This window comes from Hoplias malabaricus, chromosome 16, assembly GCF_029633855.1.
Source record: "Hoplias malabaricus isolate fHopMal1 chromosome 16, fHopMal1.hap1, whole genome shotgun sequence".
Lineage (NCBI taxonomy): Eukaryota > Metazoa > Chordata > Actinopteri > Characiformes > Erythrinidae > Hoplias > Hoplias malabaricus.
This window is the reverse complement of record NC_089815.1, coordinates 2931152-2951147: the sequence shown is the minus strand read 5'-3', so window position 1 is coordinate 2951147 and position 19996 is coordinate 2931152. Positions and strand designations below refer to the sequence as shown.

Sequence of the window (19996 nt, the reverse complement as noted above, 5' to 3'; positions counted from 1 at the left end):
TCACCCGGAGGAAACCCACGCAGACACAGGGAGAACACACCACACTCCTCACAGACAGTCACCCGGAGGAAACCCACGCAGACACAGAGAGAACACACCACACTCCTCACAGACAGTCACCTGGAGCTAGACTCAAACCCACAACCTCCAGGTCCCTGGAGCTGTGTGACTGCGACACCTACCTGCTGCGCCACCGTGCCGCTCTCAATTTAAATTGTTTAGACCTAAAGTTAAGTAGTTTTTTCAGAAGCAAATTGCTCACCAAGCAAGCCACCACAACTGCTCCTTCACTGTCTCCCTGAGCTAGAGCCAGAAAAACCCACAGAGTGAAAGCTAATGATTGAACTAAAGCAAACTTAGCAAATAAAACTGAGCTGACTGTCATCTGTCTGTCCATTTGTCCTGTCGCCTGTTCAGTCAGCCACGCCAGCGTTCCTTGACTGTGCATTCAAGAATGAAGTAAGCACAGTTGAGTGTACAACACCACTCGTATATGTAGAGCACCTCTCGTTCACTTCTCACTGCTCGTGCTGATCAGCTCCGTTTCGGTGACGTTGCAGACGTGGGAGTTCTGGACTTATTAAGACACTGAGTGCTGTGTTATATTGCCTTTTTTGGACGTTTCATAATAGCATGAAACCAGGACATAAAGTGTGATTGACGCAAAGCACAATAGCACTGCCTTGTGGTTAAATCCTAAATGTGAGTATGTGAGAAATGGCTCTCTTGTGAAGCAGTCTCAAACTGTGAGTGAGTGCATTAGAAACCACTTCCATGAAGTGCTAAAAAAACACACACTAACATATCGTGTGTATGTGTATGTGTGTGTGGGGTGTGTGTGTGTGTGTGTGCATGTGTGTAGGTGTGTGTGTGTAGGTGTGTGTGTGTGTATGTGTGTGTGTAGGTGTGTGTGTTTAGGTGTGTGTGTGTAGGTGTGTGTGTGTGTAGGTGGGTGTGTGTGTGTGTGTGTGTAGGTGTGTGTATGTGTGTGTGTGTGTAGGTGTGTGTGTGTGTGTGTATGTGTGTAGGTGTGTGTGTAGGTGTGTGTGTGTGTAGATGTGTGTGTAGGTGTGTGTGTATGTGTGTGTGTAGGTGTGTGTGTATGTGTGTGTATGTGTATGTAGGTGTGTGTGTATGTGTGTGTGTGTGTGTGTATGTGTGTGTGTAGGTGTGTGTGTAGGTGTGTGTGTAGGTGTGTGTGTGTGTATGTGTGTGTGTGTGTAGGTGTGTGTGTATGTGTGTGTGTGTGTGTGTGTGTGTAGGTGTGTGTGTAGGTGTGTGTGTATGAGTGTGTGTGTGTGTGTGTGTGTGTGTGTGTGTGTGTGTGTGTGAATGTGTGTGTGTAGGTGTGTGTGTAGGTGTGTGTGTAGGTATGTGTGTATGTGTGTAAGTGTGTGTGTGTGTGTATGTGTGTGTGTAGGTGTGTGTGTGTGTAGGTGTGTGTGTGTAGGTGTGTGTGTATGTGTGTGTGTATGTGTGTGTGTATGTGTGTGTGTGTGTGTGTGTAGGTGTGTGTGTATGAGTGTGTGTGTGTGTGTGTGTGTGTGTGTGTGTGTGTGTGTAGGTGTGTGTGTAGGTGTGTGTGTGTGTGTAGGTGTGTGTGTATGAGTGTGTGTGTGTGTGTGTGTGTGTGTGTGTGTGTGTGTGTGTGTGTGTGTGTGTGTAGGTGTGTGTGTAGGTGTGTGTGTGTGTGTAGGTGTGTGTGTATGTGTGTGTGTGTATGTGTGTGTAGGTGTGTGTGTAGGTGTGTGTGTGTAGGTGTGTGTGTATGTGTGTAGGTGTGTGTGTATGTGTGTGTGTATGTGTGTGTGTGTATGTGTGTGTATGTGTGTGTAGGTGTGTGTGTGTGTATGTGTGTGTAGGTGTGTGTGTGTGTGTAGGTGTGTGTGTATGTGTGTGTGTGTGTAGGTGTGTGTGTATGTGTGTGTGTGTGTAGGTGTGTGTGTATGTGTATGTGTGTGTAGGTGTGTGTGTAGGTGTGTGTGTGTGTGTGTGTGTGTGTGTGTGTGTGTGTAGGTGTGTGTGTATGTGTGTGTGTGTGTAGGTGTGTGTGTATGTGTGTGTGTGCGTGTAGGTGTGTGTGTAGGTGTGTGTGTATGTGTGTGTGTGTGTAGGTGTGTGTGTATGTGTATGTGTGTGTAGGTGTGTGTGTAGGTGTGTGTGTGTGTGTGTATGTGTGTGTAGGTGTGTGTATGTGTGTGTAGGTGTGTGGGTGTGTGTGTGTGTGTAGGTGTGTGTGTATGTGTGTGTGTGTGTAGGTGTGTGTGTATGTGTGTGTGTGTGTAGGTGTGTGTGTATGTGTATGTGTGTGTAGGTGTGTGTGTAGGTGTGTGTGTGTGTGTGTGTGTGTGTGTGTGTGTGTAGGTGTGTGTGTATGTGTGTGTGTGTGTAGGTGTGTGTGTATGTGTGTGTGTGCGTGTGCTGCTGTAAGTCACCGTGTAAAGCCAGAAAGAGTCAGAGTTTTTAAGGCCGAGGTTTTGGGTTGTATTTGGCGACAGTTTTTCTTTGTTTTGAAAATTGTGAATATATAATGTACTCTAAAGGTCAGGCAGCATTTTAAAGTGTCTGAAAATTATAAATCAATGGAACAGAGATAAAAGATTGTTTTGCAAAAGCAATGATATGTAACCTTTGGATTATATTCGTCTGCCCACAGGGAAAGGGACATTTCCTTGAAATAAAGAGATGAAAGTAAAACTGTTCTCTCTCGTAAATAGAACGCTACAGACTCAGGGCTGATTTGTTGTGTGTGTGTGTGTGTTTCTGTGAGTGTGTGTGTGTGTGTGTGTGTGTGTGTTTGTGTGAGTGTTTGTTAGTGTGTGGCCACTGATTGCTCTAAGGCATATTACTGCAGAGCTTTGTGTTTCTCTGTGACAGAATGGCAGCAGAACTGTGGCCTGTTCCTCAGTCACTCAGCATTAAACATCTAAAGACATGTAATTGGCTTCTGAGTCTTGGGCTTTTGTGAGAAAAGAAAGGTTTCTCAAAGAATGAGACAGAGAACACAAGGCCAGGTTGGAAAGGGATTCGTACAGGTGCGTAACGGCTGTGACGTTAAACTGGAGACTGATAACTCCAGTGTTATTATACATTCCTGATTGTGATTGTGATTATGCATCACTCAAATCTATTAACATTTTGTTGTTGATCTAATAAAAGAAAGGGAATATTGTCATATCTATTGATATTGCAACTGTAATGCTTTTAGCAGCCATCTTTATTTCTTTGTTGTTTGACGGAGATGCCCCACAATGTTCCTTTCCCCCACAGGGTCAGCTCTGTACTTCTTTACGTAACCAGTGGTTCTGTATCGCTTGTAATGCACTGCACATTACTCTGTACCGAGTTTTCCTCTCTTTAATGCTCTTGAGCTGTACTCACTTTTAACTCAACCTTCCAGGCACAGGCCACAGCAGACCCCTTTTTCTTTGTTTTGCTACTTGGTCTCTGCTAAACCGTTTTTCTTCTTGGCTTGCAGGATAACGGCGATGAGACCCACAGGATCGCCCCATCTCCAGTGGTCCATGTTCGTGGGCTTTGTGAATCAGTGGTGGAGGCTGATTTGGTGGAGGCCTTGGAGAAGTTTGGAAACATCTGGTAAACATATAGCAACATCTTCTAAATTAGCGCATTTTTTTCCAATATACAGAAATATACCGCACTGGTTTAACTTAATCCTTTCATCCAGTGTGTTAGGGACGAGGGGTGCGGACTGACGGATGCGGACGCAAAAACGCTAATAACACAGACTTTATTTAACAGGAAATAAAGAAACAAACATTAACGAACTAGAGGGCAAACACTAAGCGAGGAAAAAACAAGACTAAGAACGATAACCGGAAATAACATGACTAGAGCTTATAATAAACCGAGCAACTGGAAACAAACACGAGAACAACATTGATAGAAGCAGTACAAAGAACAATACAATGCGAAGAACAGCTGAACGAAACATTACCGAGAACAAGTGACATAGCAAACCATACGAAGAACAATACAAAGAACAATGAACGACACCAGGAAGTGAGGGAAGGGGACTTAAATACAACAACAAACGAGAAACACCTGAAACGGATAACGAGGGTAAAGACAAGGAGGCGGAACAAAGGCGGGGCGTGAACGACAACAAAACAAAGCCATGTGCTGAGGTAGAGAAAACAGACCTGACGAGACGAGGGCGTGACACAGTGTAGGGCTACAACTAATAATCAGTACATTTTGATACAGATGGTCATCCATATCTGAAAATACTACAAGCAATCAAACACCCAGCATGTCTCTTAAATGAGCGGGTGTCTAGAGAAGAAGGAAACATTCAGACTCCAGTTTAAAGTTGTTCTCAAGAGGCTTTAAAACCTTGATCATACAGAATCTCAGATGGGATTGTTCCAACAAAGAGACAACGCAGTTATAAAATCACCACTCACACAGCCGTAGGAACTTTAATGTTGACAGATACAATACAACTGATATTGTTCTTTTGTCTTACAGAGTTTCAGTTGAGAATCTTTTAAATTGAAGTTGACCCATTCCAACCAAGCTTTGAACTTTGGACATAGGCTGACCCTGAGCAAGCACCACTGAGCTAATTAGTGTTTTGGACATTTTATAGACTACACCAACTTTGTTTTATTCCATTATTTCAAAGTCTGTTAAAAGCTGCTACACTGGGGTTGTTTGCCATGTAGCTACAGCGCTGTCAGTGGCCAGACGCTCTGAAATACCCACACAGTGGATCATCAGTGGATAAACTTATGTATTTCTTAGTAGTGAGTCACTTCGTTAATGTCACTGAGACGTTTTTCATTTTCAACGGCCTTTAAACCCAATAGACATTGGTGGAAATCATAGAGTATATCTGTGCTGTAGATTAATGGCACAGTAAAGCTTATGTTTATTTAAGGATAAAGTAGGTTGAGAGAAAGGTTTATTAACCTCCAGCTTTCAAATGAATAATTGAGAGATCACTCCTAATGAAAGATATTTCTTGTCCTTTGAAGCCAATGCCTACTGAATGTAATGAATACCAATTAACTCTTAATAAGCAGGTTCAATCTTCCACAGACTCCCATGGGAGTTTTTTACTCCAAAGTCAAGGAATTACAAGAGTATTAGGTACGATTATTTAACCTTGATGTTGTTTGTGTTGATTTGTTGTGTTCTTTTGGACTCTTTAGTGCGGTCCGGCTGCAGTCATTGGGGATTGTTCTCTCTCATGTTTTACGCTATTTGGTATTTTCTTACTTCTTAAACGTCCAGTTGTTATTGTGCTAATATTTGCTTGATGTCGCTTTGGTTGTGTTCATTTATTTATAGAATATGAGAACATCCTTCTGGTTCACCAGAGGAAGGACTGAAGTATGTCAGTATTTAGGGCAGTCGCTATTCATTTTTATCTCGTTAATATTTGTAGGAAGCACAGGTCCTTGCCAAGACACTTTTGTTAACTCAAACACATTTAGAAGAATATGTACAAGGCAAACACAATTAAAGATGAATCAGTGACATATTAAAGGGGGCATTCCACTGTTTATTTCAAAATCTCTGGATAATTCAGTGACTGAGATGCAAAGTTAACTACGGAGCAACAAAGCAATGTGCCTCTCTCTAATTTCAAAGAAGCCGCTGTTTTAAAACTTAAGAAATAACACTGAACACTAAAAATTGCCTTTAGAAAGAAAAAAGGTAACGTGTGGGAGTTTCTGTGATTGTTGTAATGACAGAAGATGTTTAAATAGAGGAATGAAGACAAGTTAAGTTTACATGGGTATAAAAATTCTAACTGAGAGATGCTTTAGTGATAGAACGAGGATAATCACTGGATAAAAGAAACTTGGTAAATTAATGTTCAAAGAATGCCATACAAAATGTAAGTGTTGGCTAATATTAAACATCCATCCATCCATTATCTGTAACCACTTATACAGTTCAGGGTCGCAGTGGGGGAGACACAGGGAGAACACACCACACTCCTCACAGACAGTCACCCGGAGGGAACCCACGCGGACACAGGGAGAACACACCACACTCCTCACAGACAGTCACCCAGAGGAAACCCACGCAGACACAGGGAGAACACACCACACTCCTCACAGACAGTCACCCGGAGGAAACCCATGCAGACACAGAAAGAACACACCACACTCCTCACAGACAGTCACCCGGAGGAAACCCACGCGGACACAGGGAGAACACACCACACTCCTCACAGAAAGTCACCCGGAGGAAACCCACACAGACACAGGGAGAACACACCACACTCCTCACAGACAGTCACCTGAACCCAGTAATATTAAACAATATTTATTTTGTATTTATTTTTCATTTAGGAAAAATATATCATAAAACCTTTCATTTTCAAAAAAATAACAGTGTTGAAAAATGTGTTTACTCTGGGATCTATATTTAGGTTTAATTATTTGTTATTTTTTAGATGTTATTTAAGGGAGCATTTTTTGGTTAAAAATGTACTGTTCAATACATAAACTGAAATAGTACAATATATATTTTTAAGTATAGTGTTTATATATTTTTTTCAAAAAATCTGATAGATGAAAAATAAAAAAACATAACCAACACATTAATCAGTTATAAAAATAATTGTTAATTGCAGCCCTAAGCACCAACAATGTACAAGTTTTGTGGAGATATTGAAATATACAGTGAGTAAATGTAGCCAGTCTGAGATACTGTATGAGAAAACGCCACAGTCTCTTTGTCCTAGTGCCATCAAACATGCTGGATAAGGTCAGCATGCTATGAAGATGCTACTGAGGTATCAGATAGCTTGGGATTAGACTTGATGCTTCTTTCCGGTGCAGCTTGAGCAGAAATAGAGTAGTGCATCGAGGTATTTTTAGGCCAGAGGCAACATCCACCAAGGTCTCTCTGAGAAAATCTTACAAGAGGAATTTGTTGTGACAATGTATTTAAGCTATTGTACTTTTTTAGAACTTGAGTTTTACAGAACTGTTGAACCCGCTCCGGGTGACTGTCTGTGAGGAGTGTGGTGTGTTCTCTCTGTGTCTGCGTGGGTTTCCTCCGGGTGCTCCGGTTTCCTCCCACAGTCCAAAAACATACGTTGGTAGGTGGATTGGTGACTCAAAAGTGTCCGTAGGAGTGTGTGAGTGAATGTGTGTGTGTCTGTGTTGCCCTGTGAAGGACTGGCGCCCCCTCCAGGGTGTATTCCCGCCTTGCGCCCAATGATTCCAGGTAGACTCTGGACCCACCGCGACCCTGAACTGGATAAGGATTACAGATAATGAATGAATGAATGATTATGATCATTTTTTCTCAATTATCTCAGTGGTAAAAAGTTATAATAATATTTTAAAACTTAAGTTTGTACAACAAAAACAGGTGCTAATTTCCGGTATCTTTATTACTGATACCAATACGGATAATGATGTGCGTCACTAATATAATATTGCCTGATGTTATCCGCTAACCTGTGCTTCATCTGAGTTGTTTTCCTCTGAATAAAGCTCTAGGCGTTTTCAAACATTCACAACTTTTCACATTAATAACAAACCAGCGCATCATCACTCTTCCCTCACCCCTGCCACAGCAAGTATGATAACATGCAAAAACTATTCCTAGAACTTTGGATTTTCCCGCTATTGATGGCTCATGATTAAATACGGCTTTAGTGCCTGCGACAGCACTGACAATAATGAAGAACATGATAATGATGATGAAGTGTGATTTTAATAGGGTATGATTGGAGAAGGATGTGATGTTCTGTCAGGCATGTCATCACTTTCCAGACGTGGAAGAGAGACACCACAATTTAATTCTCTATCGGAGTGACTTCATATAAAAAAACAGTGTTTAAAAGCATGGCCACGGATTTTTTAAGTGATGTCATAATGCAATGAGTGATCCTTATAACAAGCAGTACACATCTGATTGATCAAAACCTCATGAAGATGAAGTTGGGTCGGCAAGATCAAAGAGAAATCTTTATTCAGCCTGAGTACAGATCCCTTGCTGTCGTTCCTTATTAAAAAATAGCCTCTTTGGTTGCTGAAGCATGCTTGTTATTGTAAATGCAATGAAAAATATGCACCTTTTTTTTGCAATCAGAACAATACATATATAGACACTCAAGTAGCTTTTACATTTGTAGATTTTTTAATTATTATTTTACCACATCCTCTACATAAATAAACAATTTAACTTTGTATTTTCATTAAATAAATATATTAAACACAGCTATTAAAAACAAATCATGCACTAATCTACAGGGGTTGGATAATGAAAGTGAAACACCTGGTTTTAGACCACAGTAATTTATTAGTGTGGTGTAGGGCCTCCTTTTGCGGCCGATACAGCGTCAGTTGGTCTTGGGAATGACATACACAAGTCCTGCACAGTGGTCAGAGGGATTTGAAGCCATTCTTCTTGCAGGATAGTGGCCAGGTCTCTACGTGATGCTGGTGGAGGAAAACGTTTCCTGACTCGCTCCTCCAAAACACCCCAAAGTGGCTCAATAATATTTAGATCTGGTGACTGTGCAGGCCATGGGAGATGTTCAACTTCACTTTCATGTTCATCAAACCAGTCCTTCACCAGTCTCGCTGTGTGTATTGGTGCATTGTCGTCATGATACACGGCACCGCCTTCAGGACACAGTGTTTGAACCATTGGATGCACATGGTCTTTCTGGTGCAATGTGTAGTTAATGAAGATTGTCCACCAGGCTGCTCCCATTTAGCCATGACACCTCCCACACCACAATGACAGGGGTTTCAGTTTCATTGTCCAACCCCTGTATATGGTCATATATGGCGTGTTTCTATAATTATAGCCACATATTCTTATAATCACAAGATTTACTGGGTTTGTAAGATGCCTGTGAATGCTGGAGTCACCAGGTTAAATCTAATCTGCAGTGAGTAGAGAGTAAACAGTGCTAATTACCTAAGTGAAGATACTTCATCTCAGATTTGTGTAATGATTTAATATCAGTCTCACAATCAGGAATCTCTAACCGTTATATGATTCTACACTGCTCTGAAAGTCTGCTCTTTCTTCCAAATGGGTTTTGCACAGATGTAAATAATTTGAAGTGTATTTCTGAATACCTTTCAATGCCCACTTCCTGTGCTGTGATTGTTGTAGCGAATCTGTGGTCTCTTCAGGAAACCTTGGCATGTTTTCTAAGTATAAACGTATAAGAGGCTTTAAAATGTGACATAATCAAGAACTATTTCATTAGTAACAATTTCCTGGCCCTTCTCTAAGTTAACGAGAAGAGAAAAGCATTTAAGAAGCTCCAGGACCGATGAAAACCTTCATTTATCAGTAATGTGCTGCTCTTATACTAGGTCTTATTCAAAATCCATCTCGGCTCGTATTCGTCATGCTTCGCAGAGTATGAGTGATCTAGTTTTGGCTTTTTATATGCAAATGAATGCAGATATATGGAGAGGGAGAGGGTTAGCCTATATACACTTTAACACCGCGCTACTTACACCGTAACCATCCATGCGTCCTCTTCTCTGCTTAGCTGCAGAACACTGTTCCATTACATAGCCCTAAACAGAGTGAACATTTCTGTGCGTGTCGCTCTTCTTCTGCTGTCTTGCAGCTACGTGATGATGATGCCGTTTAAGAGGCAGGCTCTGGTGGAGTTTGAGGACGTGGAGAGTGCTGACCGCTGTGTGGCCTGTGGCTCCAACGAGGCAGTGTATATTGCGGGACAGCAGGCTTACTTCAACTACTCCACCAGCAAGCGCATCACCAGGCCCACCAACGCAGACGACCCCAACAGTGGAAACAAAGTGCTGCTGCTCTCTATTCAGAACCCACTCTACCCCATCACTACGGTAACTTCAGCGGACTAACCCCGTTTTCGCTATAAATACACCCCCACTATACACCATCACTAAGGAAACTAGAGTCCACTTTTCCCACTTCCTATGGTAATGAGAACTTACATAAAGTCATATCGGACTTCATTTGCACTAACTGCACTGATATCTCATATTCAATTGCTGACACTGGCGTTCAGTTGTACACACACAGCTTGTGTTTTCTCCATTAACGAGCCTTACCCATTGGGTAAAACATGCTTTGAGAAACACATGAACATGCGGTCACTATGACCAGTGCCAGGTATTGGCCTGAGGCATTGGGAATGATCAGTGAGGTCAATGGCTGGTGTTGGATAATTTAGTTCTGGATCACAAACATCACTCAGACTTCCCCCAGAGGTGCTGATTGGAGGTTGGTCCGTGCTAGACAGTGGGGATAATGACCTTAGACTTGTGTGTGTGGCTAGCCCAGAGTGAATTTCATTATTTTTAATGAAGATTATTCTGTGCTTGCACAGTTCGACATTCGTGTCCTCAGTCGGATTAACCGCATTCATTAAGTGTTCAAAAGCTCGGGTCACTGTCTATGAGCACTTCGCCACGTGTCTGCATTTTTCTGGGTGTTGCAGTTTACTGTCCTTTTCCTGAATGACCAATTTGAACAGGCTGCTCTTCTAAAGATGCTACAGAAAGGACTTTTAAAATCATGCAAGGAATTTACCAGTGGGTCATTTTTGTTTCTTTTCCTAGAGCCAAAAATACTTACCTTTCAATAATGTATTTTATGGCTGGATCTTGCATGAATTATCAGCAACATCAGCATGAATTGTCATGAATTTATGGCTTACCGTGCAGAAGAACTACAAAGATAGATATCTATGAGGTAAAACCCACATTACTTTGGTGGTATCATCAATAGATAATTAAATAAAGAAAGGTTGGGACATTTTGTAAAATACTTTATAAAAACACTGTGATTTGGAGATTTTCTTTCAGTCTTATTTAACTAAAGATGTACAAAGATACAAGTTCTATGGTTTAAATTGGACAATCTGATTGTACTTTGTCAATAGACATTTACAATTCAATGTCTGCAACATGAAAAAAAAGAAACAGAAATGTGTTTACCTCTGTGTTACATAAACGTTCCTCTTAATTAGTCTGTTTAATCATTTGGGAACTGAGGATACTAATTGCTAAAGATTTGCACATGGAATTTATGCCCATTTTCCCTTGATACAAGGTCTTAGCTTGTCAGCAGTTCATGGTTGCTTTTGCCTAATTCGAATTCTCTCTTCATAATGCACCATACGAGACAAGCAGGTCATTTTGGACACGCCCTGCGTTGGCCAATCCATGTCCTTTTAACACGTAGAGAATGGCATTATTTCCTAGGAAAATACTTCATCCTGATGGCAACAGTCTCTCTTAAAAAAACAATGTTCATCTCCATATCAATGGAAGCATATGCCAATTACCCATGCTGTAGTCACTAGTGAACCCCCTATACCATGATGTCTCACATAGAAAACAGTGCTAATTTTCATGACCACAGAAAAAGAAAGGATTCCTTTGGCCATAGCACAGCTTTCTACTGTATTTTGGACCATCTGAGATGAGCCTGGCTCCAATGAAGTCATGTTCCCCGTAGAATTGATGTAGGATTTCTCCTTGTGTAAACATTTTCAGGTTGCATTTCTTGATGCAGCGGCAGACTCTTAAGTGAAAACAATTTTTGAAGTGCTTGCCTCTACATTTATCAATGTAACTTGACAGCATCTATTGCAGTTCCATCTGAGGTCTCAAAGTCATTCCAACATTTACATCCAACCTGACCCTAAATGGACTGGAATTCCTCCAGATTTCCTGAAACATTTCACAATATTAATTAGGATTAATGACAAATGGCATAAATTCTTTGCAATGTTCTGTCATGACGTTTGACATAAAGTGGTGAATGATTACTTTATACCTCTTGTTTATATTTAAAAAGAAAACGTTTTAAAATACTTACAAAAAGAACAAAAAAAATTATAATAATTTTACAAAATGTCCCAAAGTTTTCAGGAAGTGGGGTTGGTGTTTCCCAGTCAGTTAACTATTAGTTTCACATCTATTTATTGACTGAAGTCTCCATGGCCCAGAGCTTTAGCAACTAAAAATATGTAGTGGTGTTACTATAGCAATTGGAATCTCCCATTACTGAACTTTTCCCATTAAACATTTCTTCATCACCAGGGTGATGTCTGTGTTTCCTAATGATTATCAGCCAGTACCTCTGTCCCTTATCTCTGCCATTAAAATCGGAAGTATATGAACACTATGAGTGACCATCTAATGGAGAACTCCCTAAGGAGCGGTCAGCCAAAAACCTCATTGATTACCATTATGTAAGCTTCCATTTCTTTGTTTTAACAAACCCCCAACAGAATCCCCTGCTCCAGCCAGGGTCCCTTCTATAGATCAGAGTCCTGAGCAGACACAGTCAAGGCTTCGCTCTTGTTAATGAGCTCTGAAAGATCCCTGCTGCCTGCAGTGCTGCTGTGTTAGACGATATGGACCGTTTCAGAAGGGAACAGCAAGGACTGATTAGACATAAATCTGGGTTTGGAAAATCACCTTACTAACAGCTTATTAACTACCCTTAGCTTTATGTTCTGAAAAATTGTAGAGGAAAAAAACCCCAAAACACATGACCGTTGCTGCTGGGGTAACTATTCCTGACCTCACAGACTTTCAGATCGATCACAGTCCTCCAGGCAATTGCCAGAAAAATGAATTACACAGATTATTTTCATTTGAGACGCCCTGCTATGGGCTGGCGCCCGGTCCAGGGTGTGCTCCTACCTTGCACCAGGTGTTTCAGAGTGGACTCCAGATTCACTGTGGCCCTGAACACAAGCTGGTTACAGAAAATGAATGAATGTATTAATGAATTTTCCTTTTTATGCTCAGAGCACAGCTATTTTTGTCATCTTTGTCCTATTCCTGCTGCAACAACACTCTCTAATCTTCTTAGAATGCTTTGGACACATGCGAATGTGTCTGTGGATTTGAACGTATTATGCCAGGAAAGGTACTGATTTTGGACGATTAATTAAGGATCTGAAATAAGGATCAGATTCTGTACAGCGCTGCATCACTGCTCCACAGTCCAGTACTGGGGGGCAATCATTAAAAACCTAATGATTTATAGCATGTTTGAATGTAAACAGATTTGTGTAAGTACGCTTTTAGAGGTATTAAAAGCACACATGCTAATCATACAGGTCAGGTTCATGTCTTTACGTATCAGTCAAGTGTTTTAAGTATTGAGCATCTATGTGAGGCAGACCCCTTTTTTTTTTTGCTTCATGTTGCAGGACGTTTTATACACAGTGTGCAACCCTATAGGCAATGTACTGCGGATCGTCATCTTCAAACGCAATGGGATCCAGGCCATGGTGGAATATCCTTCATGTTTGTGTGTGTGTGTGTGTGTGTGTGTGTTAGCATAGTAGGCAGTGTTGAACAGTGTTTACGCTTCATCTTGACATTTAGATCAGATCGTTGTGATCAGAGCATTGTCCAGTCTAGACCCAGCATATGCTTTTCAAATGTAGCTTCTGCACCCAGATATTGTATGAGTTATAGATGGAACAGAAAGCACTAAGGCTCTATTCAGGTTCACACCAGGCTTTGACTCAAGCTCTAGTCCAAGTGTAAACAAGGCCACCTCAATCTGCGGTCACTCAGACTGTGCATGCTGGCATTTCCGATGTACGCGCACCAAGCCTTCACACACTAACAGTGACAAAGACACATGCATGTGGACATGTCAACCTTTCTAACCACATGCCACCATGCACACACATACACACGTGCACACACACAACCCCATGCTCAAAGGCGCACACACATATCACATATAGCTCCACTGCTTGCTGCTCCCTAAGCTAGATCAGCATGAGGACCTCTCCAGCATTTGAGGGCCCTCATCAAATATAGATGTATCCAGGGCAACACACACTGAAGCATGACACTGACGAGACAAGCCTCCTCCACAGAGATATGACTTTGAGTTGAATCACTGAGGAGGGAAAAAAAACGCAATAGCACATCAACAACCCATATCTCTGTCTCTCTCGCTACCTGTAAGTCGGTTACTCATGAGAACAGCTTTTAAAAAAATACAGCGGTGAACCAAATGACTTTGCCCTGATCTGGATGGCTTAGAAGTCATAGTTATCACTGCGTTTGTGAGTAGAGGAGGAGAGGGAGGAGATATCTTTTTATGACTTTAATTAAAGTGTGGTGCATCAGTGGGATAAATTACATGTTTTTTTTATATATATCTGGAAGTAACGATATTGTATGAGTTCACAAGAGCAATTAATTAACAAGCTGAACAGAACACTACTTTGACAAAGCAAAGCATCTTTTTTATTAGAGTAGATTTGCAACAGTAACTAAGGGCACGTAGAAAGAAAGCTCTGTCTGTGAGGAGTGTGGTGTGTTCTCCCTGTGTCTGCGTGGGTTTCCTCCGGGTGACTGTCTGTGAGGAGTGTGGTGTGTTCTCCCTGTGTCTGCGTGGGTTTCCTCCGGGTGACTGTCTGTGAGGAGTGTGGTGTGTTCTCTCTGTGTCTGCGTGGGTTTCCTCCGGGTGACTGTCTGTGAGGAGTGTGGTGTGTTCTCCCTGTGTCTGCGTGGGTTTCCTCCGGGTGACTGTCTGTGAGGAGTGTGGTGTGTTCTCTCTGTGTCTGCGTGGGTTTCCTCCGGGTGACTGTCTGTGAGGAGTGTGGTGTGTTCTCTCTGTGTCTGCGTGGGTTTCCTCCGGGTGACTGTCTGTGAGGAGTGTGGTGTGTTCTCTCTGTGTCTGCGTGGGTTTCCTCCGGGTGACTGTCTGTGAGGAGTGTGGTGTGTTCTCCCTGTGTCTGCGTGGGTTTCCTCCGGGTGACTGTCTGTGAGGAGTGTGGTGTGTTCTCTCTGTGTCTGCGTGGGTTTCCTCCGGGTGACTGTCTGTGAGGAGTGTGGTGTGTTCTCCATGTGTCTGCGTGGGTTTCCTCCGGGTGACTGTCTGTGAGGAGTGTGGTGTGTTCTCCATGTGTCTGCGTGGGTTTCCTCCGGGTGACTGTCTGTGAGGAGTGTGGTGTGTTCTCCCTGTGTCTGCGTGGGTTTCCTCCGGGTGACTGTCTGTGAGGAGTGTGGTGTGTTCTCCCTGTGTCTGCGTGGGTTTCCTCCGGGTGACTGTCTGTGAGGAGTGTGGTGTGTTCTCTCTGTGTCTGCGTGGGTTTCCTCCGGGTGACTGTCTGTGAGGAGTGTGGTGTGTTCTCCCTGTGTCTGCGTGGGTTTCCTCCGGGTGACTGTCTGTGAGGAGTGTGGTGTGTTCTCCCTGTGTCTGCGTGGGTTTCCTCCGGGTGACTGTCTGTGAGGAGTGTGGTGTGTTCTCTCTGTGTCTGCATGGGTTTCCTCCGGGTGACTGTCTGTGAGGAGTGTGGTGTGTTCTCTCTGTGTCTGCGTGGGTTTCCTCCGGGTGACTGTCTGTGAGGAGTGTGGTGTGTTCTCCCTGTGTCTGCGTGGGTTTCCTCCGGGTGACTGTCTGTGAGGAGTGTTCTCTCTGTGTCTGCGTGGGTTTCCTCCGGGTGACTGTCTGTGAGGAGTGTGGTGTGTTCTCCCTGTGTCTGCGTGGGTTTCCTCCGGGTGACTGTCTGTGAGGAGTGTGGTGTGTTCTCTCTGTGTCTGCGTGGGTTTCCTCCGGGTGACTGTCTGTGAGGAGTGTGGTGTGTTCTCCCTGTGTCTGCGTGGGTTTCCTCCGGGTGACTGTCTGTGAGGAGTGTGGTGTGTTCTCCCTGTGTCTGCGTGGGTTTCCTCCGGGTGACTGTCTGTGAGGAGTGTGGTGTGTTCTCTCTGTGTCTGCGTGGGTTTCCTCCGGGTGACTGTCTGTGAGGAGTGTGGTGTGTTCTCTCTGTGTCTGCGTGGGTTTCCTCCGGGTGACTGTCTGTGAGGAGTGTGGTGTGTTCTCCCTGTGTCTGCGTGGGTTTCCTCCGGGTGACTGTCTGTGAGGAGTGTGGTGTGTTCTCTCTGTGTCTGCGTGGGTTTCCTCCGGGTGACTGTCTGTGAGGAGTGTGGTGTGTTCTCCATGTGTCTGCGTGGGTTTCCTCCGGGTGACTGTCTGTGAGGAGTGTGGTGTGTTCTCCATGTGTCTGCGTGGGTTTCCTCCGGGTGACTGTCTGTGAGGAGTGTGGTGTGTTCTCCCTGTGTCTGCGTGGGTTTCCTCCGGGTGACTGTCTGTGAGGAGTGTGGTGTGTTCTCCCTGTGTCTGCGTGGGTTTCCTCCGGGTGACTGTCTGTGAGGAGTGTGGTGTGTTCTCTCTGTGTCTGCGTGGGTTTCCTCCGGGTGACTGTCTGTGAGGAGTGTGGTGTGTTCTCCCTGTGTCTGCGTGGGTTTCCTCCGGGTGACTGTCTGTGAGGAGTGTGGTGTGTTCTCCCTGTGTCTGCGTGGGTTTCCTCCGGGTGACTGTCTGTGAGGAGTGTGGTGTGTTCTCTCTGTGTCTGCATGGGTTTCCTCCGGGTGACTGTCTGTGAGGAGTGTGGTGTGTTCTCTCTGTGTCTGCGTGGGTTTCCTCCGGGTGACTGTCTGTGAGGAGTGTGGTGTGTTCTCCCTGTGTCTGCGTGGGTTTCCTCCGGGTGACTGTCTGTGAGGAGTGTTCTCTCTGTGTCTGCGTGGGTTTCCTCCGGGTGACTGTCTGTGAGGAGTGTGGTGTGTTCTCCCTGTGTCTGCGTGGGTTTCCTCCGGGTGACTGTCTGTGAGGAGTGTGGTGTGTTCTCTCTGTGTCTGCGTGGGTTTCCTCCGGGTGACTGTCTGTGAGGAGTGTGGTGTGTTCTCCCTGTGTCTGCGTGGGTTTCCTCCGGGTGACTGTCTGTGAGGAGTGTGGTGTGTTCTCTCTGTGTCTGCGTGGGTTTCCTCCGGGTGACTGTCTGTGAGGAGTGTGGTGTGTTCTCTCTGTGTCTGCGTGGGTTTCCTCCGGGTGACTGTCTGTGAGGAGTGTGGTGTGTTCTCTCTGTGTCTGCGTGGGTTTCCTCCGGGTGACTGTCTGTGAGGAGTGTGGTGTGTTCTCCCTGTGTCTGCGTGGGTTTCCTCCGGGTGACTGTCTGTGAGGAGTGTGGTGTGTTCTCTCTGTGTCTGCGTGGGTTTCCTCCGGGTGACTGTCTGTGAGGAGTGTGGTGTGTTCTCCATGTGTCTGCGTGGGTTTGCTCCGGGTGACCGTCTGTGAGGAGTGTGGTGTGTTCTCCATGTGTCTGCGTGGGTTTCCTCCGGGTGACTGTCTGTGAGGAGTGTGGTGTGTTCTCCCTGTGTCTGCGTGGGTTTCCTCCGGGTGACTGTCTGTGAGGAGTGTGGTGTGTTCTCCCTGTGTCTGCGTGGGTTTCCTCCGGGTGACTGTCTGTGAGGAGTGTGGTGTGTTCTCTCTGTGTCTGCGTGGGTTTCCTCCGGGTGACTGTCTGTGAGGAGTGTGGTGTGTTCTCCCTGTGTCTGCGTGGGTTTCCTCCGGGTGACTGTCTGTGAGGAGTGTGGTGTGTTCTCCCTGTGTCTGCGTGGGTTTCCTCCGGGTGACTGTCTGTGAGGAGTGTGGTGTGTTCTCTCTGTGTCTGCATGGGTTTCCTCCGGGTGACTGTCTGTGAGGAGTGTGGTGTGTTCTCTCTGTGTCTGCGTGGGTTTCCTCCGGGTGACTGTCTGTGAGGAGTGTGGTGTGTTCTCCCTGTGTCTGCGTGGGTTTCCTCCGGGTGACTGTCTGTGAGGAGTGTTCTCTCTGTGTCTGCGTGGGTTTCCTCCGGGTGACTGTCTGTGAGGAGTGTGGTGTGTTCTCCCTGTGTCCGCGTGGGTTTCCTCCGGGTGACTGTCTGTGAGGAGTGTGGTGTGTTCTCCCTGTGTCCGCGTGGGTTTCCTCCGGGTGACTGTCTGTGAGGAGTGTGGTGTGTTCTCCCTGTGTCCGCGTGGGTTTCCTCCGGGTGACTGTCTGTGAGGAGTGTGGTGTGTTCTCCCTGTGTCCGCGTGGGTTTCCTCCGGGTGACTGTCTGTGAGGAGTGTGGTGTGTTCTCCCTGTGTCCGCGTGGGTTTCCTCCGGGTGACTGTCTGTGAGGAGTGTGGTGTGTTCTCCCTGTGTCTGCGTGGGTTTCCTCCAGGTGCTCCGATTTCCTCCCACAGTCCAAAAACAGACTTTGGTAGTATAGGCAACAAAAATGTGTCTGTAGGTGTGAATGTGTCACCCTGTGAAGGACTGCTGCCCCCTACAGTGTGTGATCCCCCCTTGCGCCCAGTGATTCCAGGTAGGCTCCGGACCCACCACAACCCTGAACTGGATAAATGCTTACTGACAATGAACGAATGAATGAATTTCAACAGAATATCAAAGCTCATTAACTGTGATGTTTATTTAGTAATAGATCTACAGTTACTTCATCTGTTTTGTATCTTAACTTTCCAACAGCCTAAAAGCTTAATGCACCCTTTGACATGTGTGTGTCATTTGCTACAGTAAGCAACCGGGCCTGTGTTGTGTTTACTATACTCTGTATGCATTTTTTGGTTGTTTTCTTTCCTGACAGTTCACTCATAGAAGCTCAGGAGAGCATGAGTTGATGCTGTGTTTGTTTCAGTTCACTTGCCATGATTTTCCTTGACCGACTCTCTTCCACGTTCGAAACTGTTCAGAACGCCCAGAAGGCCAAAGCGGCCCTCAACGGAGCCGACATATACGCCGGCTGCTGCACACTGAAAATCGAATACGCTCGGGTAAATCTGCAGCGCTCACACACACACACACTGTTACACACTTGCACACACTTACACAGTCACACACACGTACACACACCCACCGGTGGAGCCTAACCCACATGCACTGCCGCTGTGCTCTCTCTCTCCCTCCCTCATTCTAGCCCTCACGCCTCAACGTCATCAGAAACGACAACGACAGTTGGGACTACACCAAACCCTTCTTGGTCAGGAGAGGTAAGACACAGTTTAAATCCGTGTGTACGTCTTTGTGTGTAAACCAGAGGTCTGCACGCACACGAAACCCGACCCCCACAGTCTGGAGTGTGAGATCCAAGTCTGAGTCAGGTGTTTAGCTTGTGGTTTTCAGGTCTGAATCTAGAGAGAACTGTGAGTTCAAGTCAAATCTCCAGTCTCTGGGAACGAGTCTGAGATGAGTGTAAAACTCTGTAGTTTGACCCAGTTCCTAAAAATTAGATTAAAAAGCTGATACTTTGTTGGGTCCATTCAGGCTCGGGTTCGCCAGCAGGCCTCTTGTGTAAATGTGTAGTTCTTCATAAAGCTCATACTTAACCTACCTCCTGTACGTGCATTTGTCACCATGTCCATTATGTGCTGTCAGTTTGAATCTTGAGTCCTTTGCTGACTGTGAAGACTTAATGTTGATACGCTTTGAAGCAGGAAGTCTTTTTTCATATTCAGTCCCCAGTGCTTGGAAAGCCTCATTGATGGCTTAAAATGGCCTCTTTTCTCTTTCTGTGGGCTAGAACTGGTCTAGTTCTCAGAGAACATATATATAGTAGCACGCAGACCATTGACAAATCTTAGATATCATTACTTTCCCATTTTGTGTAGTGCTCAGGGTTAAGTCAAGTACAAAGAAGATGCTTGGGTGAAAGTATGGAAAGCACACAGTCATTTTCCTGGTAGAAACTGTACATTCTACTGGAATAAATTGGAAAAAGCCAATTTATTAGAGCACGATTCTAATAAAACATTGTTTTTATTTATTTATTTATTTATTTACCATTATGTACTGACAGTGACAACATAGATCAAGCTGCATTTACCACATTTGGGATGAGTTGGAGTGGCATTCGCTGTCCAGAACTCTATATATCTCACCTCAGGACCTAACCCCACCCTCGCTAACATTCTTGTGGCTGAATGCCATCAAATTCTCACAGCAATGATCATTAAACTAGCGTAAAGTTGTCATAGAAAAGTAGAGCAGCACAGATTCAAGGCCATAACACACAAGAATGACCTTCCAGAACAGAAAAAAGATGACCTGTGGTTGCATTAATTCAAGCAGGATGGTGAGGAGGGGGCTGAGTTTCTCGGGTAAAAGGGGGAGGTACGTCACAGGGGCACGAGAGTGTGTGATTAAGCAGCTTATGGATCACCGCAGCACCACTGCAGCTGTGGCT

The 19996-nt window shown here is 44.7% G+C and overlaps 1 protein-coding gene across 1 annotated transcript in view; it reads left to right on the top strand.

The window, feature by feature from the left end:
- The window catches only part of LOC136671838 (heterogeneous nuclear ribonucleoprotein L-like), a 67852-nt gene that overhangs the window by 30912 nt on the left and 16944 nt on the right, over nucleotides 1-19996 (top strand). The window contains exons 2-6 of the mRNA XM_066647699.1: nucleotides 3479-3597; nucleotides 9593-9830; nucleotides 13181-13266; nucleotides 18491-18587; nucleotides 18731-18803. Coding sequence (XP_066503796.1) covers nucleotides 3479-3597; nucleotides 9593-9830; nucleotides 13181-13266; nucleotides 18491-18587; nucleotides 18731-18803 — 613 coding nt within the window. The remainder of the gene's footprint in view (nucleotides 1-3478; nucleotides 3598-9592; nucleotides 9831-13180; nucleotides 13267-18490; nucleotides 18588-18730; nucleotides 18804-19996) is intronic.